The following is a 25,208-nucleotide window of genomic DNA, read 5'->3' on the forward strand; positions in this document are numbered from 1 at the left end:
CGACATTGACATAATGCTGACATTCAATAATTGAACACTCGTTAGGGTTAGTGTTTGGCTTAAGTTTACTTGTTAAGTCATTGTTAGAATGTCGACTTTGAGAATGCCCGTCGACTTTTAGAATGCCAACATTAGAAACGTCTACTTGCTGTCTATGTGGACATTCTGGTGTTGACTTTTTATAGTACATCCTTATCACCAATATCTGAACTACAGTATGTAATATGTGTGTTCTGTTTCAGTCCCTATGGACTGTTTGCACTAGAGTAGTAGTCATTTATTAACAATGGTGCAAAGGAAGAAAGGACTAGTTTCCAAGGACAACATCATCATTCTCCTTTTTAACGGAATAAAACAGACAGTTGACATAACAGTCAGCATAATAAAATGGTAATGAAGGTAAGTAGGGCTTCTACCGAAAAAGGCTAAAAAGATTGGTTGCGGGAAAGGGCTACCAAGGGGGAGAAAAATGAAATCCACACCTGAGTACATTATTATATGGGCATCACAATTATGCAACAACAGGAAGGGGTAGATTCAATTAGCTGAAAGCTTCTGTTGGAACCTTCTGCGCTAGTACTCCTCCTCGACTCATTGTGACCCACAGAAGTGCATGTAAAAAAGCAAGGCTTTCCTCTCGTAACAACCCGTGATATATAGTATACGCAACCAACAGACCTTCACAGACTAATTGAATCTACACCTAAAATTGATTGCGAGTCTGATTTCTTACATGAAAAATCGCAATCTGCTCCCGATCCAAAGGTCTTGTTACAGAGAGCTGTCCGGAGATAGGACTAATAATAAATACACCAATTGGAGGCTGGTCAGCTCCTGGACCTGTCATGCTGTATCGTAGAGACAAGCTTTTATCACGATCAGACCTGATCTGTAGATGAAAAGAGAACAAAGTAAAACTGAAGCTGAAAATAATATTGCAAGAAAACCTGAAAGCAATAAATGTGCGCAACACAGATCAAAACAGGAGCAAAGTTGCAATACTAAGAGGCAGCCTTGTGTGAGTCACCTGTAGAGTAAATCTAGAAATGTTTGCCTTTGAGTGCCCTTTATGCTCATTAATAAGACATAGAACCAGCACGAAGCATGTACACAGCAAAAGGATCAAAGTAATAATCCACATGCTTACTCACTACTAACCTAGAATTACAGCTTAACATCTGGTTTGGGCTGTGTGATAAAACCACTGTAGTAATTTCATATCACAATTCAGGGGTAATAATAAATTACAAAACGGAGTAATGAGGCTTCAGGGAAAAGACTCCAATAGGACTGCTCTCACCTACAACCTCGGCCTACAAATCTAAACACTTATTTACTATAATTATATGACTGCAACTTTACAACATTAAGGGCACCCCTCCTCCAAATGGCAAATATAGAGTATCCTTATGTGTATAGCTTTTGTTATGGTAACAAACCTGAAGATATTTAAGTGTTAAGAAAACTTGCTATTCATTAATAATGAATTATACTAAGGGATGAATTCAATTAGCCTCGTTAATTTAAGAGGGGCAAAAAATGGGATAGCCTTGAGCTTTTTCACGATTTTTAGTTTCAGGTTTTTCAATAACAGCCCGTTTGTTTTGCTCGTTAAATTACTGTATCTGTTTTTGGATGTTAAAACATAGTATCCGGAGTAAGTTCCCAGACCTACAGTATGTGTTAACACTGCGAAAAAAAGGCTATTTGTCAAGTACTTTTTTTTTCGCGCCTGCTCAGGTCTTGAAAAAAATCCCTGTTAAATGCAGTGTACGGGCTAACTTTTGGGACTATTGAATAGCCCCGGGGGATCAATTAGCCTGGGTAAATTACCGCTGCTGATTGAATTCCCCCTTAGCGCAATATTTGTGATTATTACTGAAGAAATGCAGAAAATAATAATTAGATTAATACTCACTCGTACTAATTCCTGAGGAAAAGATCTTGAGTTTTCCGGTACATTAATTGGTGGGATAACCCAGTCCCTTTTCTGTCTCTGCAGATAGCCATTGTGCTTACGTTGTGGAGGAAATTTAATTTCTCTGACATCGAAATAGCCCTTTAAAATATAAAAACATGGACAATCAACATTTTGTACAATGTGCTTGCAATGTAGAGATAATGGTCTTTAGAAATATATATACTCATCAACACATATATACACCGTCAACACATATATACAGTACATAGTCTCACAGAATATATTTCTTTAAGCTAATTGTAAAATCATGAGAACATGGCCAAAAATATATGTGGTTACCTATTTTCTAGAAAGTATATATATTTTATTTTTGTTTATGATGCTGAAATATTTCAAAGCATATGCAGAAAATAAATCAACATAAAGCAAATATAGTAAATACAGACAGTACTTACAATACTACATCAGTGACCTGCGGTGGGGTGAGGCAGGTGAGGCAGAGCCTTTCCTGTCATACTTATGTTAAAACCAGAGTTTTGACTGAATAAAATATATGAAAAATACTGATAATTTGTTTGAAACATCTTCTTTGCATTACTCTAATAATTTTTATAGCCCAAACTCTGGAGTAAAAAGTCTATGGCAGGTGAGGCAGTGCCTCACCTGTGTATCCTTTCCACCCATATCTAATCAAAACTCACCAGATTTCCAGGAGTTTATAATGCTGCACCTGTGTATAATGCCCAGATGTACCCTTTGGCTCATATACTGTATTGCATGTAAATCTGTCTCTGGGGTTAGCCAGTGCCTCCTGAGCCATTTTGCTCACCGCACATCCCTGTACTACATAGTTTGAAAAATGTCAGGGAAATAAAATATACAGTATGCTGATTTAGACTCAAGAATAATGTGGCCCTGTGCAATGGTACAATAACTAATGCTGGATAACTTTTATTGGGCCAGGATCCCTGCAGTCAGCATACCAACACCGGGATACCAGCCGCCAGGATGCCGGCAGGGGGGCAACGAAGCCTCATGCAGTGTTGGGGTCGGGTGACCGATGGTCTGGATCTCGGCAGTCAGGATACCAAAGCCGAGATCCCGGATGCCAGGGGGCGAGCACAATGAAGCCCCTTGCGGGTTCACTGCGTTTGTCTTGCTGCACTTGCCACAGGTTCTATTCCCACTCTATGGGTGTCATGGACACCCATGAGTGGGAATAGCCCTAGGCCCCCTGCTGGCATCCTGGCGGCCAGGATCCAGGCATTGGTATGATGACCGCCGGGATCCCGACCGCCAGTCACCTGACTACATCCCCTTTTATCATCTGTCTTAAAAAGGAGATTTATGGTAGACTTACCATAGTTAAATCTCTTTCTGCAAGGTACACTGGATTCCACAGGGAATACATCGGGGGTGTAGAGTTGGATCTTGTTCCGAGGCACCAACAGGCTAAAGCTTTGACAGTTCCCAGGATGCACTGCACCACCTCCTCTATAACCCCGCCTCCGGGCATTGGAGCTCAGTTTCGTTAACCAGTCCAATGAAGTAGCAGCTAAAAGAGACGGCAAATGTTAGTCACATAGAACCACATTCTCACGACAGGAGAAGGGACCAGCGGCTAATGCCATAAAACCAAACGAAGCAAAGTGCGTCAGGGTAGGCGCCCTGTAGAATCCAGTGTACCTCGCAGAAAGATATTTAACTACGGTAAGTCTACCATAAATCTCCTTTTCTGCAGCGGGATACACTGGGATTTCACAGGGAATACATCGGGGATGTCCTAAAGCAGTTCCTCATGGGAGGGGACGCACCGTAGCGGCACAAGAAGCCGGCGTCCAAAGAAAGCATCCTGGGAGGCGGAAGTATCAAAGGCATAGAACCTAATGAACGCGTTCACGGAGGACCACGTAGCCGCCTTGCACAATTGTTCAGTGGACGCACCATGGCGGGCCGCCCAAGAAGGTCCAACAGACAATCACCATTCTAATCCATCTGGCCAAGGTTTGCTTTGTCGCAGGCCAGCCACGTTTGTGAAAACCAAAAAGTACAAACAGGGTATCTGACCTCCTGATAGAGGCAGTCCTCTCCACGTAGATACGGAGATCCTGTACCACATCCAAAGACCATTCTTTGGAAGACAAAACAGGAGAGTTAAAAGCCGGAACCACAATCTCTTGGTTAAGATGGAAAGAAGATACCACTTTAGGCAGATAACCGGGGCGAATCCGAAGAACTGCCCGGTCACGGTGAAAAATCAAAAAGGGTGGACGACAGGACAAAGCGCCTAAGTTCGACACCCTTCGAGCAGAGGCAATAGCTAACAGAAACGCAACCTTAAGCATAAGGCATTTAAGAACCATAGACTCAAGAGGTTCAAATGGGGACTCTTGTATGGCATTTAAGACAACAGACAGATCCCAAGGAGCCAGTCTGGCCAGGTCCGGATAGACACAAGGGCACTGAACGAGGAGGTCTGAGAACAAATGCCATCTGGGCCACACTGGAGCGACTAGAAGTAGTATTCCTCTTTCTTGCTTGAACTTCCATAGCACCCTGGGCAGGAGTGACACTGGAGGGAGCACGAATGGCAGCCAAAAGTTCCATGGAATTGCCAGTGAGTCCATGAACACTGCTGAGGATCCCTTGTCCTTGATCCGAAGACTGGAACCTAGTGATTGTGTCGAGACGCCATCAGGTCTACATCTGGTAGGCCCCACTTGTCCACTAGGAGTTGAAAGACTTCTGTATGAAGACTCCACTCTCCGGCGTGAATGTCCTGACGACTGTGGAAATCCGCTTCCCAGTTCAGGACTCCGGGAATGAACACTGCCGATGTTGCTGGCAGATGGCATTCCGCCCAAAGGAGGATTTTTGATACTTCAAGCATTGCCATTCAGCTTCGAGTGCCACCTTGATGATTTATGTACGCCACCGTGGAGGCCTTATCTGATTGTACTTGAACAGGCATGTTCTGCTCCAGAGGCAGGGCAAGCGTCAGCGCATTGAACACTGCCCGCAATTCCAGAATGTTTATCGGGAGTAGAGATTCCTCCCTGGTCCACCGACCCTGGAGAGAGTGTTGCTCCAACACTGCGCCCCAACCTCGCAGACTGGCGTCCGTTGTCAGGAGGACCCAGTTGGAGATCCAGAAGGGACATACCCTGCTCAACTGTTGGAGAGGAGAAATACCTGAACACTATAGCCAGCGCTACTTCTAATACAAATACAGAGACCTCCGGCGGTGCATACACGGATGCGGGTAAGCGATTGCCATTGAGCTCCCGCTACATAACTACAGTGTTGTAAACCTGTGCACCAGCATCATAATATAACACTTGTGAAAGGCTATGCAATAGAACTTAATAGTGTTTATTGGATCCAAGTACTTTCCTCTATTTCACTGGGAGCTGAGATTTGTACTTTTAATCAGGTGGAGCTAATTATACCTCTTGCTGCTGTTTGATCAAAAGCCCTATTTGCAAAAAACCCTTTGAACGGTAATAAATCAGTGTATCAATATTGTTCACTGTTCTTTCAAAAGGCTACAATAGTCATTTATACATGTGGAGACTGTTTACAATACTGGACACTTTAATAATAAGAACATACTGCAACTGTTTAAATTTCTAAAGGGGACTGATCCAGCTGACAAGGATTCCTTTTTTAATCAGTAGTGGAATTAAATCCACAACAATATACCCTGCAGCTGTCATATTAGAGTCTATTTATCAAATGTATTAATTGTTTGTTTGTTTGTTTGTTTGTTTGTATGTATGTTTATTAAAATGTAGGTATTATGTGTAATATGTGTTTTTATTAAATATCCAATTTATTTTTAATGAAAATACCTCCACAGACAGCGCTCCTTTCTTTCTTCACACATTTTCTGTATGCAGACTCCACTCTCCAGCGTGAACATCCTGATGACTGAGGAAATCCGCTTCCCAGTTCAGGACTCCGGGAATGAACACTGCCGATATTGCTGCCAGATGGCATTCCGCCCAAAGGAGGATTTTTAAAACTTCAAGCATTGCCATACAGCTTCGAGTGCCACCTTGATGATTTATGTACGCCACCATGGAGGCGTTGTCTGATTGTACTTGAATAGGCGTGTTCTGTTCCAGAGGCAGGGCAAGCGTCAGCGCATTGAACACTGCCCGCAATTCCAGAATGTTTATCGGGAGGAGAGATTCCTCCCTGGTCCACCGACCCTGGAGAGAGTGTTGCTCCAACACTGCACCCCAACCTCGCAGACTGGCGTCCGTTGTCAGGAGAACCCAGTTGGAGATCCTGAAGGGGCAGCCCCTGCTCAACTGTTGGTCCTGTAGCCACCAGCTCAGTGACAGGCGAACCTCCGGAGTCAGGGAGATCATTTGAGGCATGATCCGATGAGGCAGGCCATCCCACTTGGAAAGGATTAACCTCTGCAGAGGGCGGGAATGAAATTGAGCGTACTCTTCCATGTCGAAAGCCGACACCATGAGGCCTAGTACTTGCATCGCCAATTGTATCGACACTCTTGGGCGAGAGAGGAAGTATCTGATCCTGTCCTGAAGATTCAGGACTTTCTCTGGAGACAGAAACAATCTCTGGCTGTGTGTGTCCAGCAGTGCCCCCAGGTGCACCATGCTCTGTTCAGGGACCAGTGAGGACTTTTTCCAGTTGATAAGCCACCCGCGGGCTTGTAGGAATTGGACCGTCAGTTCCAGATGATTGAGGAGAACGTCTTGGGAGTTCACCAGGATCAGCAAGTAATCCAGATACGGCGGGATCCTGATTCCCTGTTGGTGGAGAAGGGCCGTCATCACGGCCATGACCTTGGTGAAGATCCGAGGGGCCGTGGCCAGTCCAAATAGCAGAGCCTGGAATTGATAATATAGGTTGCCAATAGCAAACCGCAGATATTGCTGATGCGATATGGCAATAGGTATATGTAGGTAATCATCCTGTATGTCCAGGGATACCATATAGTCTTTGGGTTCCATGGCCAGTACAATAGAGCCCAGTTTCCATACGGAATTTGGACACTCTCACAAATTTGTTCAATGATTTGAGGTTGAGTAGAGGCCGGAAGGACCCATCTGGATTCGGAACTAGAAACATGGTCGAATAGAATCCCCGGCCTCTCTGGGACAGGGGTACCGGCACTACCACTCCTGTGTCCAGGAGGGATTGCACAACCAAGTGTAGAGCTTGCGCTTTCAACGGATCCGAAGGGCTAACTGTTGAAAGCGCAACCTGTGAGAGACAACTTCTTACCTGTGAGACAACTTCCCTCACCCAAAGTGGTCTTTAACCAGGCCTGGGCAAACTGCAGAAGTCGGCCTCCCACCCTGGGGTCCCCCAGGGGGAGGCCCGCCCCGTTATGCAGCAGGCTTGTCTTGTTTGGAAGCAGGCTTATGGGCAGTCCAAGATTGTTTAGGTTTGGTCTTAGTGGATTTGGAAGTATGAGCCTGTCTCGGGTACGTCTGACCCTTTGCCTTCCATGGTGGTCGAAAGGAACAAAAAGTGGTACTCTTCGCCTTCAGTGCAGAAGGATTAGTACTTGGGAGAAACACAGTCTTAGCAGCTGCCAAGTAAGTCACAATCTTATTCAGATCCTTCTGAAAAAGGATGTCCCCCTTAAAAGGGAGCACCTCCAAGGTCTTTTTGGAGTCTAGGTCCACCTTCCAGGACCTCAACAACAGAATTCAGCGAGCCAGTATAGACGTAGTGGACGCCTTGGCTGCCATTACACCTGCCTCAGAGGCCGCCTCCTAAATATAGTGGGAGGCTGTGGTAATATGAGGCAGATACTGTCTGGCAGTGTCAGAAATATCCTGAGGCACCTCATCCTCAATTGCCTGAACCCATGCTTTAATTCCTTTTGAGGCTCATGAGGCTGCTATAGTGGGTCTATGTACAGCACCGGTAAGAGAGTAAATAAGACTTCAGGCATCCCTCCACACGCTTATCCGTCGGTTCCTTCAGTGAGGTGACAGCGGTGACAGGCAGAGTAGATGACACCACGAGACGGGTGACATGAGAGCCCACTGGCGGTGGAGTTACTCACTTGTTACTCAACTCCGCAGGGATAGGATAACGAGCTAGCATCTTTTTAGACAGGGAAAATTTATTTCCTGGAGACGACCAGGATTCCTGACGTATGTCAATTAAATGGTCAGAATGTGGTAAGACTACTTTAGTAACTTTCTGACGTTTGAACTTATCAGGTTTCTTAGACGTAGCAGTGGGATCGATCTCATCATCAATTTGTAGAATCAGCTTAATAGCCTCCACTAGGTCAGGAACATCAACCTGGGTTGTAGATTCCTCATCAGAAGAGACTGTATCAGTGTCTGACGGATCAGTATATTCCCCATCCTCATCAGAATTATTAGTGGATTGTGAGGAAGAAATGGCCCACTTAGATGACCCCTTGACCCCAGAGAGGCGTGGGGTAGACTTTGTCTAACCAAAGATTGATTTAATTGTTGTAACTGGGTAGACAGAGTGTCCGCCCAGGGCGGATTAACTACAGGGATAATATGTGGCTTCAATGCCACAGGAGGTCCCGCAGGGGGTGTAAGATGTGTCACAAGCGTATTCAGCATACTTGAGAACGCTTCCCAAGGTGGTTCCTGATTGGCCACAGGTGCTGCAGGCTGACTGGGAGAGGTGCTGCGGGCTGACTGGGAGATGTATGGAACCTAGTACCTGAACCATCAGCTAAAACTTCCCCCTCAGGTAAATCCTTGGTGCCAACACTGCATGATGCAGAAGCGTCCGCGGATTTCCCACACTGTGTGGCAGACATTATAGTAAATGTAGCCTTAGAGCGGAACAGTACAATATAGCCAGACAAACACAATACCTACAAATAATCCCCGGATTTATGTGACAGTAAATACAGGGCACAAACAGAGGATAAAATCGGTATGAGGTGACTGAAATACACAATAAAAAATACAAAACAGTATTTACTGTGTAGCACTCTCTCTCTCTCTCTCTCTCTCTCTCTCTCTCTCTATATATATATATATATATATATATATATATATATATATATATATATGAGACCCTGACACACCGAGCCCCCCAGGGTGCAGAATATAGTAATAGCAAGAAGTATGATACACGAGAATGAAATCCACACAGCAGCTACTGGCACACTCATTCACAGGTACAATACAGAAGTTATTACAGATAAACAATAAAACTGCACTGGACTAACAGAACTACAAATAGATATGTATGTATATAGATATAACAATGCACAGTAGATACTTGATGTATTTCACAGAATACGTGTGCTAAATATTCAGGTAGCAGTACACTTGTTCTTAACTAACACTGTCTAAAATAAAATGACATGTAGAATACTTAAGTGCCTGTAAATGCACAGCGCTGATGAGACAGGCAGCTTTACAGAGTAGACAGTGCTCAGCAGTCCCGGAGATCAGCTCAACTACTTGTGTAAAAGATGGTGCCAAAATCTCTGTCAGGGAGTGAGGGAGAGTGAAATGCAGCTCCAGGGCGGAACCACCAGCAGTAGATGGCGCCTGGAACTGGGGGAGGGGCTACAGGTCAGCGCCTTATCCCCTATGCTGGTCCTCATCACCGGGTACTGTGGAGCCTATGTAAAACGGATTTTAGTAAATCCGACCTGTGCTCCCTGCCCTGGTGGATATAGTGGGGTCCCTGTGCAGTACAGTGTCCATGCCAGCGGCGCGGTCAGTCTCATGGGACCACGACCAGACACGATTTACCGGCGGGCCCACCTGGGGGACCCTCTTACCTCCTCCCTGATGTGCAGCCACGCGATTCAGGAGAGCGTCAGCGGTGGTGTACCTGAAAACCGGTGCGCGTCCGCTACAAATACCCATGGAACCTGGCCGCAGCGTTGCTGGAGAGGTGATGGAGCTGCAGCACAGAATGTCAGAATGACATAAACAGTGCTGAGGCCCTTGAAGTCTTCTTAAAAAGCTCTTTTCAGGGCTGCCTAGCGCAGCCCCACCTGCTAGTGACCTGCTCGGCAGGCACCAACTTACAAAGTGAGCTCCAGTGCCCGGAGGCAGGGTTATAGAGGAGGCATTGCAGTGCATCCTGGGAACAGTGAAAGCTTTAGCCTGTTGGTGACTAATATCAAGATCCAACTCTACACAATATTCCCTGTGGAATCCCAGTATACCCCGCTGCAGAAATGCTATTCTCTGATCAGTACTTTACACAAGTGGATCTCCAACTGTAGGCAGACCTAACATTTAAGATTCAAGCCATTTATTTAGAATCAGAGCTAATAGTAATAGGTGCTTTCTTCATTGCTCATGCATGTAAAGAGTATGTGAGGCATGCTGAATAGTAAACATATTACATGCTACTGGTGCAGATCTGCACACAACTTGCTACAATTGTCAATTCTTGCATATGCTTGCAATTGTGGTACTTTGCTGACTACATTATATTCCTGGGTTCAAGTACACGTACTGAGATAACTGACAAGTTGAGGAAGGATCTGAACAGGGGTGAAGAGATCCGAAAAGATCACTTTTTGCAACCCACACCTTCTTCCAACAGGAAGGAGCAGTCGCCTGGGAACTCTCATCATCTAAAGATGTATTTTCAGAGCTTGATGTGTTTAGGTCCCCATACTATTGTATAGAGATGTTGTGTCAAATCCCTGGTATCACTGGCATTTCCTTTATAATGGATAGACCCATTACTTAATTTCTACAAAAGGAGATGAAAATGCTAATTTTCACCTACTTTTGATTAATAGGCCTCTAAACAAGAAAATAGCTGAAAATGCTGATCTGCACTACACATGCATTTTTGGTATACAGTATAGGGCATTTAAAATTATAACATTCTCTCTTAGAGCACTCTGGAAAGAGTTCTAATGCTTGTGATGTACAGAGATTTGAACACCAGGTACTTAAGATGTTAAACTAGCCACTTATTAAAAAAAAAAAACACATCAAAAAAAGTAGTTACAAACTATGTCACCAGGTGGCACTAGTGTAATACAAATCACTTGAATAGCATTACAGCTGTTAAATATATCCTCCACTGTGGTCAACAACAGTTTCCATTCAAAGAACAGTGGGGCAGATGTATGAAAAACTTCCTAACGCACGTTATGTGCCTGCAGCCGTATCACCACATTATCGTGGTGATACGGCCGGACCCTGCGCCACAATGTATCACCAGTGTGGCTGCCGATGTGGGAGGGCGTTATCTTACCTGTCCCGCGATAGCGCACCTTCCACATCGGCTCGGCGCCGCAGTGTGTGTGCATGCGCCCTTCTCCCCTGCTTCCTGTCTGCGCCACCGGAGGCCCCCGGCGCATGCGCTTTAAGGCTGTGTAGACCAGCTGAAGAATGTCCACGTTCAATAAAGTTTATTTAAAAAAAAAAAAACTAAGCCAGTGGACATTTTGCAGACATCGCCTGCCGGGGGAGGCGTTCCGGCCCGGCGGCTTTACGAGACGAAAAGTGACAGCAGAGGCAATCATACATTGCCTTTGCCCTTCGTCTCCCATTGTCGACTGCAGGGAAGCGGTAAGCGGCGGGGGTGCGCAGCAGCCACAGCACGCGGTATTAACACGCCGTTGATACATTAATGGGATGCGGTAACTGCAGGCTTTACGTGCGCTGTGGTCAGCAGAAGCCACAGCACACTTTCATACATCTGCCCAAGTATTCTCTATAGCTAGGCTTCCCATAATATCCCTTTACACCGTCACAATCATGAATTACACAGGTTTTATGGCTGATTAAAACCAGGTGAAATGCAAGCTTCAAGTCAGCCAGCCACAGAATCTGTGTAATCCATGAATGTACCAGTTTAAAAGGATAGTACAGTAAGCCTATCTATAGCACAACCTAGAATGCCATGTGGAATAGCCAGCACAATGCCTATATCTGACTTGTTTTTCCAAAACAAAACCCACAACCACAATCTGCATAGGGTAAGGTCCGGTGATTGGGGTGACAAAGATGTCTGAACACAGTGGTTGTTGGCACACTTTGGGACATCTTGGCCAACCCAATCAATGGACTTCATTTCATGTGCCTTTTGAATGTGTCTTTTCTTCTTCTATTTCTCTTCTTTTTTTAAGGAGAACCAGCTGTTAGGTCTGCAAGTCTGCATTGCACATCATATTGCTTTCTGCTATAAAAATTATGTTGTTCACATGGAAACTATTGTTGACCACAATGGAGGACAAACTGAACAATTGTAATGTTCTCCAAGTGATTTGCATTGTCAATATCTCCACCTGTTGACAAAATTGGGAACTTTTTTTTATTTGACAATACAAGGAAGGCTAGCGGATCCCCTGATGTGCCTGTTGTTCAAATTTCTCTTCATTTTGAGCCTTAGAATTCACACCATAGTGTTCTATGTGGGGCTACTTTTAAAATAAAATGCACTGTATTTAAAAGTAGCAGCCCTTTAGCATGAGTGGACTCAAAAGTATCGGTAGACAAGTTTCCCTGAAAGTTGTCATATCTAGAAGTGTTTCACCTGCATTAATTTGTGTTACATAGCGCAAGGGGGGATTCAATTGTTTAATCGTGTCCGATCTCCAGTCTACAGTGACAAATCAAGGGGCGATATTCAATTGTCCCCCATTATCACACGCATCAATATCAGTAAGGTTTAGCCGCATAAAGCAGCAAAACCCAACTAAGCAAATGAGTGCGACACAAAAAGTCCCATTTGGGCGCCCAAATGGGTCACTATTCGTGAAATTCCAGCTCACCACCTCTGGGCGTAGTGAGCTGAAATGAAGGTATCGTGCCTGTCGGCAGAAACATTTGAATAGCTGCCGGCTACTCCACCCACAGACTGTACTCTCAAAATGAGTGAACTGATTTGCTCTTACTAGAGATGTGCGGGTTCGAATTTACTTGGATGTACCCGGATATCAAAATGGCATCTTATTGGCTCTCAGGTGTCATATGTTTTGGTCAGTCAATAAGAAAAATCCAGATGAATACGAACTCGGGTTAATTCTGGTGTTAAAAACCAAGTAAATCCGTACCTGCACATCTCTACTCTTTATGATATATCTGTGATTTTAGACTTTGTACTACAGAATTAGGAAAGAGTAAATTAATAAATTGGAAGTTTTAAGAGGGGATTAGTGGTGGAAAAATAAAATACAAAACAAACACATCAGAATTACAGACTGGATTTGCTTTGTTCAATTGTTCCTTTAAAAAAAAAAATTCTAACAAAAAAAGTGATTTAATATGTGGCTATCGAATATCTTCCACTGCTATAATTTATATAATATCAGTCAGAGTAGCCTTTTATCAGATTGGATATTATACGTGGGTTTTTAGTTTTGTCAAATCACACTTAAAATCTGGATAAAACACCTTACATTTATATTCACAGTTTCACTGTACAATTCATCGGAAAATGATAACCTGTCTCAATGTGTTATTTCATCTGTGTAACTGCTTTATAGAACACAGCTACACTTTACCGGGGAAAGTTACCTTAAATAATGTGATACAATAAGTTAACCTAAGTTAGACTGATGTGATACAGCACGCAGTAACTAAGAAGCAATCTGTACTCTACGTACATGATCCTCAAAGGCACAAGTATGTCTACAGTTAATAAAAGAAGACTCTTAGGAGTGGAAGAAAGATCTTGAGCAGAGATAGAGGGGAAGGAGAGGAGGTTAAATTGATGTGCAGTGGCTGCAATAGAGGAATCAATATTGTGTGTCCAGGGTATGAATGCTTGGTGAGTAAATGTAGGTAGTTGCGGGAGTGGAAGAGAGAACAAGATAAAGGCAGGATTTAGAGTACAAACTGAAATACAAATGTATGGGCTGTTTTAAGTCCTAGTGTGTGTGTGTGTGTGTGTGTGTGTGTGTGTGTGTGTGTGTGTGTGTGTGTGTGTTTTATAAACATAAGATACAAGATTATATAATATCGGATTAATATATAGCAAGTTCAATGTTTGCATAAATAAAATGTTAAATAAATTTAACAAAAAATGTGGTCCAATGTTGCTAACAACTGCAGTGTCATAACATCAGGATGAATGCACAGCCAGCTAAGACGTACTATTTTGTGTAACACAGGTACCTTAAGAGACTATACAGGTTTCCAGTCTAATCACTAGCTCTAATAATCTCAGGGCTCACTAGGTTTGTGGACACGGCTTTGCTACGGTAAGAAAAATGTGGTGGAACATCCAAAATTAGTGTCACTTTCCTGGGTACAAATAGTGGAAAAGTGGAATAGAAAGCAATAAAGTAGTAGCTGTGTGGTATGCATAGGTGTGCACAGCCCCAGGGAAAGCTGTGTGCGAGAAGACCAAGACGCCCCTTTACCAGGACATTCACTAGCAGTACTCTTCTTGCCGGCACAGCGGGTGCTGCTGTTGTCTCCTCCCCACTGTTGCTGTCTCCTAGGGAATAGACAGCTTCATTTATAGTTCAAGATGGTCAATGTGAAATTGCCCAATTCAGATACAGTAGTTTCACATTGGCCATCTTAGATTGAGAATCAGGCTGCCTCATCTCTAGTTCCCAGCTGAGATGCGGGGGGTGGGGGGAGGGGGGGACACACACATTAGGTAGGTAGGAGTTGAGGCTGTCTAAGGCGTGTGTGGGCAGAGACCTTGCACACCCCATACACATGCCTTTGGTAATTTGTCTTTTGAATTCAGAGCACTGAGGTCAAACATACTAAGGAACAAAATGTCCAAGGAGCTCCAGCTTCTACTGGTATGGCTGACATATAGAAACTTAACAAACACCACTATTATCGGATTTCATACTAATTTACAAGATCTCACAACAAATATAGGCTTTAATACGTTCCTAATGGAGAACAAAAAAACAACATGTTTAGCACGTTATTTTATTTAAGTACTTTTTGCAGTCAAAATCTTAATTCATTAGATAAACACTTTATGTTTATGCAAAGAATAAAGAATTATTTAAATGATGTAGTCTGTTACTGCCTTCCTAGGAAAAGAACTACAGGAATAACAGAGCAGATAGTGTGGCGGAACTATATAAATACTGCTGTGAAGCATTTGGAAACCCCTCTGAAATTTTGTATTAGCTTCTGTGTTTTATTTCCTCTCTGAAGAAATATATGTTTACACTATGTCGGAGCCTCACTAGCATGCTGACACGTCACAGATCCACCCATTCAGGTAGATCAATGTCATAGCTGAGAATTCTCACTGTAGGGCTCATATAGAATTAGGAGAAATTCCATCTAAATGGTGCAACCTTGGACCCTGTAAAACCATGTTGCACTGCAGGAGGTTATATTTAAAATGTATACATAGATTCAGTTGCGGTGGTGGTAGGAGGCATGGCTTTTGCTCAACTGAACTCTGAGGGTGGTATCCTATTACCCACAGTACATTACCGCAGGTAATGCTCTCGTCCAAGGCTATCCTATTAGCCCCGATAAGCCGGCACGAGCTGCGGCTTATCAGGGCTTTTGTGTACTGCACCAGGAGCCGGATCCTGACAGCTCCCGGTGCAACGCTTCACCTCTGCCCGCCCCCTGGTCAAATGACCGCTCCCCCGACACGTGACCACTGCCGGGGACAGGGGGTGAGGGATGCAGGTCAGCACCGATTGCTGGCTCTCGGGTGAAACCAAATCCCCGGAAACAGCCCTGTTTTCAAGTGAGAACACACAGGTTTCACTGAACCTGTATGTTTTTGGGAGAAAGGGCATTTTGTGACAGGCGCTCTAATAGGATATCTGTGAAAGATCTGAAAAAATCGTGAAAAATGGACCAGATGTTTTACCGTGGGTAACAGGACACCGCCCTAAGTCACAGTGTTTTTTCTGCATGCAAAAAAATATATATACAGTACATTTGCAAGTCTTACATCACGACATGACTTATCCATGTATAAATGTGCACCCTTTAGTGGATTTTCTCTTGACTTTAAAGGAAACTTTGGGGCTGATTCTGAGTTGCATGCTGCCGAGACCACTTCTAATACTAGAATGTATCAGGCTTAGGAAAGAAAGAGCATGCTTATAAATGATAAAATACATTGATGTAGGTGAGGTGCAAGTATTGTGTAACCAGAGCTAATTCTCTCACAAACTTGCTACATTAGGGTCTTTCTATTGAGCGTTAGCTTGCTTCGGAGGACTGAGGGTGGGATGCATCACTTTGAATACGATGCATCCCCGCCACTGATCACATGCATCGCAGCATCTATTAATGCTGTATGCATGTACAGCAAAGCAAACGGACAGCTCTCCCGATAAGGGTTACACATTTGAGGTGTGGGGACTTCTGGGATGTAAATGCGTGGCCATTGGCCAATGCATCTTTTAGCTGCGGGGGACATTGGGAGGGTTGCTATTGGATCCATCTTGTGGAATTCTGCGGAAGAAGCCCATAGATGGAGTCGCCTACCGGGAACAAGTTACACAAGTTTCACTTTCTGAAGCTTGATGCATAGGGGGAGTACGGCATTTTCAGAGGTTTGACCACATTTTTGGTGTTGATACATTCTATCCACAATCTGAAAAAGAAAGTGAGCAAGAGTTCATGTATGATGTGTTCTTGTAAGTCACAAACATTATAAGAACACATAATATCATGGTACACTAAAATGTGACAATTTGGCACAAACATTAAAATAGTTTATTTTAATTTTTATACTTGACACAACATCTATATCTTGATTCGACAAGGAGAGCATAGCACTGTCTCTGGGTCAAATTATCAGCCGTTAACCCTAATTTGGCTGATGCGTGAATTATCTGGCCAAAGAGGAGGTCCCAAGATAAGGTGTGAGACGATCATGTGGTACCTTTTTGGCCAGATATCCCCTGCTGCTGCCAATCAGGATAATTGCTGACATGCAACTGGGGATTTCCATCTGCTTCAGCTCACTCAATACCTTCCAACTGTCCAGATTTCAGGCTTGTGGTCATGACATTTACCAGTAGGGACAGGTGCCAGGTGTTTTTCCAGTACAAACTTTGACTGGGAGCATAGCCAAGTCCATCAACACTTACTCTGACACAGTCACGCCCCAGCATGCCACAGACACTCCAACAGTCTACATGATTGGGTCTCAGTCAGAGATGGCTCCTCACTTACTATGACACAGTCAAGCCCCAGCATGCCACAGAAACTCCAACAGGCTAAATGATTAGCTCTCAGTCAGAGATGGCTCCTCACTTACTATGACACAGTCAAGCCCCAGCATGCCACAGAAACTCCAACAGGCTAAATGATTGGCTCTCAGTCAGAGATGGCTCCCCACTTTCTGTATTATGAATCTACTGTATGTCTTTGGTGCAATTTTGTAAAACACAAAATCTAAACAAAATACTGCAAACTCTCTGTGTGTTTTCTTTTTTTATTCAGTGGTAAATCACATTTATATTTTAACATGATTTATGCTGAGTTGTTTAAGACATACCACATGCTTTCACAGCTTATTATGTATTGCAAATGTAACAAGACTTATGCTGTCACGAAGAGAAGGCCCTGATTATGGAAATAGTGATACTTTCCATGTAATATTTATAATGTGTTCTCTGCCTTTTAAGATAAGCTGGAATGAATTACAAATAAGACAGATATTATAAATTATTATTATGCATTATTTATATGTATATTTATTAGTAAAATATGGAACCTCTAAAATAGCTCATTAAAGGAAAGGCTGTCAGGTCCACAATTTTAAAACTATTCTGTCCATGTACATAAAAGCAGATAGATAACCTAATATATTAAAACATTCAAGCTTGTAACTAAAGATCACCTCAGCCTCCCAGCACCATTACCTCCCAGCCCCGTCAACCTCCCAGCCCCGTCAGCCTCCCAGCACCATTACCTCCCAGCCCCGTCAGCCTCCCAGCAACATTACCTCCCAGCCCCGTCAACTTCCCAGCCCCGTCAACCTCCCAGCCCCATTAGCCTCCCAGCACCATTACCTCCCAGCCCCGTCAGTCTCCCAGCACCATTACCTCCCAGTCCCGTCAGCCTCCCAGCAACATTAGCTTCCAGCCCCGTCAGCCTCCCAGCACCATTACCTCCCAGCCCCGTCAGCCTTCCAGCAACATTAGCTCCCAGCACCATTAGCTCCCAGTGCAGTCAACTCCCAGTGCCACCTTGATTCCTCCTGAGAAATCTTGCACATGTGCAGAGAACTACAGCCTCAAGAAGTTATTGGAATAAGGGGACATCAATACTCTTTTTACTGCACATCATATTTGTACATTTAAATCTTATAATTACATTAGTTTATGTGTACATATGAATTAACTTTCCCTTTTCAAGTGGGCGTGAATGGTGCAAATGATATCCCACTAACAGTAATAGCTGGCACTCGATCACAGCCACATCAAAGGAATTGTAAAAATAAAGTCATTTTGTACAGCTTAAAAGGATTTGCGGACATGCTATATGATTATTCCATATACTTTGGAGATTGCTAGAATATCTGGTCCCTCTAAATTAAATTTTGTTTTTGCATTCAGCAGCAAAAGCATTCAGCATAAAACACCCCGATACACCCAGCTCGCCCCATCAGAAGACCCCCATACATGTGTCTTGTACAGACGCTAATTACTCTTACACCCCAGAACCCAAATCTTTGATGATAAGAACACCAAGGCATAAGTGCTTGTAACAGAACCCCTACTGTGTATGTATAAGACAGCTCTCTGGAACGTTAAAATGCATCACTGCATTCCTACACAAGACTCCTTTCTCTGATTGCTGAATAAATGAACAGTTTTGCAGGATTTATATTATCTCTCATTATCATATCTGCCACAATCCAGGCAGATAGTTTAAGTCAGTCTTGGGTTTGCTAAAATGTCATGCAAGTTCCAAAGACACATTTAATATGTACTGGTAAAGAAAGTCTCAAATATTTATGACCCTATTTAATCCCACAGAATTAATTCTGTAATTATTTTAAACCTATGTCAGACAAGATGGATGCGCTGGATGACCCACTTTGCACACTGACCATTAATCTTTTTGTAGGTGTCAACATTCCTTTCTGTTTCTACTCAGGGATTCTGAGTCACGCAATCCTTTTATAAGGAACGTGTATCTCCCACAAAGGAATGTGTAACTGCAGGAACCATACCTGTTTTACTGTGCTAGCTGTCGTGGGATTTCCAATATGAAAACATGACATCTAATAGACAGAACTGCTTTCAGCACGTGGAGAATTAATGTTTACAAAATAACTGAATTTTTTAAATATATTTTGAAGGGATTAAATATACAAAACAATACTTTCCACCATGCTTAGAAAGAGCGAATTGCCCTGATTAAGGGGAAACCATCCAGATTCTAGAGGGCTGTCCTGCCATCACCACAACTAGGATATCTGTCCCGGTTGCTGGGAGTAACGTAGGAATAGTGAGTGTGTGCAGTACTTCATTGGAGTTATCAAGACAGGAAGAAAGCATGCAGTACAGTACACCAAGGACTTCAGGCTGTAGGTATACCTCCCAATTGGTGTGGCAATGCCTTATCTTGATGCCAACAGGCTTCCTCATGACACAATTACACCTCCACTCTGAGGTTGTTATGCCACTGTCCTGATTCAAAACATTTGAATGTTTAGTGGTAGGGTTTATACAGTATCATCTTAACGTATGGGCACTCTGGGCGGCTGCCCTGGGGCCCATGACCAGGGCCGCAACTGAGGGGGTTGAGATGGTAAGATGTCCAGTGGTCATGGTTACCCGAGTGTATGTAAAGGGAGGGGTGAACGGGCAGCTGAGGGGTGCCAGGTGTATGTACAGGGGAAGTTTCAGACAGGGGTGCTGCGGGAATGTGCTGTGCAAAACTGCCCCCACGGTCTGTGCTCACGCATGACACCTATCAATCTGCTGCACTGTGTTACCAGGGGTGATGTGAGGTCAGAAGAGCAGTCAGACAGGCACCTTCCAGATGGCTGGGAGTGCTGGTTGCTGTGGTCTTCCAGCCATTCCCAGGCGCTTCTTGCGCAAGAGTCTGTCCCGGGTCCCTGCTGCAGTTAATTGTACTATATACAGACAAATTATTCCCAGTGTCAGATACATGACAACTCTACATCAGCAAGACTTAAGATTTCTCACCTCATTTACAGGTTATGTCTCCTTAAGATGCACTTTCTCCGAGCACCCTTCCCTGGACAGCAGGGTTCCATTTTTTTCTATATATTTGATCATCTTATTATTTTAGTGTGTGTGTGTGTGTCTTGCCCTGGATGTCAGAAATCCTAGTTTCGCCCGTGCCATGATTCTAGGGGCTTTCGAACAGGGGTGTGCTGGTGCCTCAGAGCTTCTTGGGAGACAGGTAGAGAATGCTGTTGGCTGCTCTGATTGTGTGTAATGCATCTTTCTCTACATGCATCTCAGCCGGAAGGCCGAAGCATAGAGCGAGCGGCCCCACACTATATGGAGTGCATAGGGAAGCTGACTGAGACGCAGGCAGAGAAAGCTGCTTCCTCGCCGCTGATGGTAAACATCACACACTCAGAGAGGCCGGGCAGTGTTTTCTACCTGCTGTCAGCAACTTTATTGGCGGATTGCTGGAGCTATCTACCAATTAGAGCGCTGACAGCCATTCACTATATAAAAATATGGTGAGAAACAAGTCATGATTCTTTTTAAAATGTATGCGGCGGGGGGATTTTATTGAATGGGGTGGGTGTGCATTTGGGAAACCTATCTGGGGTTTGATTTTAATAATTGGGGATAAGGTGCAGTAGTTGTCTACTTTGGGGCATAATTTTATTACTGGTGGCAGTTTGTCAGGGGGTGTCTGATCTGGGGGTTTCATTTTATTAAAGGGAGGGAGGGGGCAATGGATGTCTGACCATAGGGGACCCAGTGCCAGGGCCTACAGTGCTGTTAAGATGGCCATGGGTTCATATCATATATATTTACACTGATCATCTCCTCTCTGGGAGAGGCCCTTAGAGTAAAGCAGGCGGGCCCAGGCTAACAGCGCCACTCCCTTGTGGCAAAATGCTGTGACTCGTGTATATGTAGAAGGGACAGGGACAATTCTCATAGAATTGTGCCATAGTGGCACTGCAGACTACAATTCCAGGCTTTATTCTCCCATCCAGCCCAGTTCACTAGGTAGTGGGCGGGATGCAGGAGAAGCACCCATGCTTCCGGGAGCCCTGGGGACTCCTCAAAAACTTTGTGAGTTTCCTGGAAGTTTTGGGAGAGTAAGTAAGTATGGATTACTGTACAAAGGTTTGTAAAAGTATTCACCTCCCTAAAAAGTAAGTGGATTTGTCTGTATTACATACGACCCTTATATACTGTAGATTATTCCAGTCAGTATTTCTTATTAAACCAGTAGACTGTTAAAAGTAAATTTCGAACATCAAAATTCATTATCTGTCTGCAGATTTTGTTTTTGAAATAAAAACTGGAAAATGATGATTGTATATGTAGTCATCCCTGCAGTGCAGACTAGAACTTGGCAGAAACATTATTTGCTACAATGATAGGCAGAGGGGCTGATACAGAGATGGACGCGTGGCTGCGTCCATATGCAGCTGCCGGGTCCATTTGGTCTGCACTGCGCGCACGCGATCCTTCTCCTTGCGGCCATATCTAGGAAGGATGTGGCCTGCAAGATGATTGACAGCGGCGACCGTTGGAGGGGGCGGGAATGCAGCGTTTTAAGGGAAAGGTGGGGCGAACAGGGGCGTGCTGGGAGCATTTTTCGGGGTGGCTGCATGACGTCACACGCAGCCAATCAGATTTAAATAAAATGGGGCGGACCGACTGACAGTGCCAGGGGTCAACCTTAATTCGATGTGGCATCGGGAGGTGGCGCGTCACACATGCTGGGTGGCCTTGCCCTGTGCTGGGCAGCCCCACAGCATGTGAGGAGATGGACACAGATCTGGCTGCGTATGCAGTGATCTGCGTCCATCTCTGAATAAGGTCCAGACTCTGATTGATTGCTATGGGCAACATCACCCCTTTTCACTTTTAGAAGCTTTAGTAAATTTACCCCCAGGCGTGCACGCTTTTTGGGAATATTTTTTGACCACTCTTCTCTGCAGATATGCTCCAGGCTGATCAGTTTAGCTGGATGATGCTTGTGGACTGCAAATTTCACATACAGTAGTGCTACAGATTGTCAACTGGATTGCGATCTGGACTGTGACTTGGTCATTGTAGAACATTCACTTTTTTATTGTTTAACCAAGCCAATGTTGTTCCCCTTGTGCTTAGGATCATTGTCCTGCTGAAAGGAAAACTTTCTCACAAGCTTTAGCTTACTAGCAGACTGAAGCAGATGTACTGTATCTCCGTGTATGATGCAACTTCCATTTCCCCACAAGTGATACAACAGCTCCAAGCACATGGATATTATTTTGTAGCCACTGTCTATTGTGTGCATGTATATAAAGGTATTTTCTCTTCATTTTCATGGTTTTTCTTCAAATTCACAATACAACCAATAGTATTTGAATTAGGGAGTCATATGCATAAAGGTTACACAGGTAGAGGCTAATTGCTAGCCAATTGTTAGAGCAATACATTTTATCTTTGTAAACTTGGAACTTCCACAGAGCAGGTGCACTTTTGTCAGCAACATTTATATATATATAAATATATATATATTTTTTTTAATCTGCAAATAATGAATTACACTTCTGAAAATTTAGTTTAAGAACCTGTAGGCTCACAATAAAAATACTGGGCCGGATGTAATGACGCCAAAATTTGGTGGCTATGCAGGATGCCGGTCAAACTCGAACACTTTTATAAAGAGTCAATCGCTTACAAGGCACAGTTTAACTTTTAAGTGATTGCCCCTTTAAAAAAACTTTTGACAGTCATCCTGCACGGCCGCCAAAATCGGACGTCACTACATCCAGTCTACTCTCTGGAATAATCTGTGCAAAAGAAGTTCTACAGAAGTGTTATATGTAAGCTGGTATGAGAAACATTAGATGCAAAAATGTTCTTACAGAAAAAAGAAAAGCAAAAAAAAATTACTACTAAGACATGATCACAGAAGCCCTGAGAAGGAAGGGGAGTTATTTATAAAGAACTCGGAAACCAGGGCTTGAGGAGGATGAGCCACTCCCCAAAAATGGCATGACCACACCACCTTCAGAAGGATGCATGGAGTGCAGGGAAGACCAGAGTACTGAAACACTTCACCACGCCTCCTAAAAATGGGGTCTATTAAATTGTGAGGTGTCCCTGATGATCACTAAATGTTTTTGTTTTTTTTAAAGTTACTACGCAAAGCGCAACCAAAACACTTTAATAATCGGGAGAGAGAATATCAAGGACCGTGTTTGGGATACACAGGAATAATTGATTTAGGTGCATATTTATTCATCGTAATTAGCATTTCTTAAATTAACTATTCTTGGCAACAAGAAATTAAGATTTGCCAGGATGTATTAATACACACACGTCTGGAAAGGAGTCTGTCTCTGCGCCTGTCCTCTCACATCTATATGTTGACCATGTGTGGTGGGCATTGCCAGGAAGAAAGAATTTCCTCCTGGAACTTTCTGCCTTATGTAGCCCATTGGCTACAGCCAGTAACGCCAGCTGAAGATGGTGTTAGCTTCAAGGGCCAAGTTTTACAATGTGCTTGGTAAAGTCGACAGTCTAGCAGCCCCCGTTAAAAAACTGCTTCTGCTGGTGACAATGAAAGGACCACAGCAGATATCCCTGCTCCATGGCACATTCAGGCAATTCTTAATATTTGTAGTAGCCCTTGAAAACTGGTGTTTTAGCTGGATATTCTTCAAACATTATTTGATAAATAGGGCCCTTAAGGGCAGTACGGATGGGGAGAGATGTGTGCTGAGCGATCTGTCACAGACCGCTAAGCACACATATCTCCCCCCGCTCAGCACAGCGCGATGTGTGTTGAGTGAGGGGGGCACTCATTTCACCCAATGGGTGAAAATAAGATTTTAATTACCTACCGGTAAATCATTTTCTCGTAGCCCATAAGGGATATTGGGGGATTCTAGTACGATGGGGTATAGACGGGGTCCAAAGGAGCCGGTGCACTTTAAATTTCTTCTACTGGGTGTGCTGGACCCTCCCCCTCCCACGGGCAGTTATAGGTAAAACAGTGCACAAAGGAGAAAGGACATACTGTACTTGAGAGACGGAACATAACGAGTGGTGAGATTTACACACCAGCACACCACTAACATAAAAACGACCAGCAACGGCTGGTAAAAAAACAGCAACAGCTGAACAGATAACCATATAAAAGATAACCTGCAGAAAAGTCAACATACTAAGTCGGGCACCCAATATCCCTTATGGACTGCGAGAAAAGGATTTACCGGTAGGTAATTAAAATCCTATTTTCTCTAGCATCCATTCAAGAGAAGTACCAAAGAGTACTCGGGCGCTGTAAGTATGGGGTGCCCCGCTAAGCAGCGGCCTCTGAGAAGGGGGGAAATCTCTCCCACAATACAAAGTATATAGCAAAAACAAAGAGTGAGGCTGCGCTGAATTAGATAAGTAAGTCAACGATTAATGAAAGTGTTTTCAATATAGATATCACAATTTATTATATAAAAGAAAAATCTTAATTAATATTAAAAATCAATAAACCATAGAAATACATGCATATCATTATGTGTTAAAAGTATGAATTCATACGTAGGTAAAGGTAGTATTACCCAATGACCCAGGCTCTTGATGAATATGGGAGAAGGAGTCCATTTCAAATATATTCCCCTGTAACTAGGTGATATGTCCAACAGGCAAAAAGTCTCAAGAGGTATATATTGTCCGGATAGGGGTGTACAAAAAACCGTTAGAGGATACTGTGCTCCAGAATCTTAATGGTGAGCTCCTCATGCAGCACGGTATAGGTACACATACTTGATGCAACTTTCTGATTTTGAAGTCCTCCAAGATAGAGTGTATTGCTGGACAAAGGTTAGGGGATGGTTCGGTCCTCCGCTCCTACGTTCCTGGCTTTCGTCTTTGAATTACTGACGCGTTTCGCTGCATTCAGCTAGCAGCGCTGCTAGCTAAATGCAGCAAAACGCGTCAGTTATGCTTCCGGAGGAGCAGAAGAGCCAGAACCAAAATAGGTTGATTTAAGTGGAATGCAGAGACAACCTTCGGCAGGAATTGTTGCCTAGTCCTGAAGAACAAGTAAGGGCTTTCAAACGATAGAGCTCCCAATTCTGAGACACGCCTAGCAAAAGCCAGGGCCAATAACATCACTGTATTCCACGTGAGGTACTTATCTTCTACCATCATCAGAGGATCAAACCAGGAGGACTGTAGAAATTCCAA

The 25,208-nt window shown here is 43.8% G+C and overlaps 1 protein-coding gene across 2 annotated transcripts in view; it reads right to left on the bottom strand.

Moving 5' to 3' along the window:
* Positions 1-25,208, bottom strand: part of CDH2 (cadherin 2) — a 409,683-nt gene that overhangs the window by 92,411 nt on the left and 292,064 nt on the right. For both annotated transcript variants that reach the window (XM_063923643.1, XM_063923642.1), the window contains exons 4-5: positions 1,919-2,059; positions 734-889 (exon numbers count right to left, since the gene is read on the bottom strand). In XM_063923643.1, the coding sequence (XP_063779713.1) occupies positions 734-889; positions 1,919-2,059 (297 nt within the window). The remainder of the gene's footprint in view (positions 1-733; positions 890-1,918; positions 2,060-25,208) is intronic.

Source organism: Pseudophryne corroboree, chromosome 5 (genome assembly GCF_028390025.1).
Source record: "Pseudophryne corroboree isolate aPseCor3 chromosome 5, aPseCor3.hap2, whole genome shotgun sequence".
NCBI classification, from domain to species: domain Eukaryota; kingdom Metazoa; phylum Chordata; class Amphibia; order Anura; family Myobatrachidae; genus Pseudophryne; species Pseudophryne corroboree.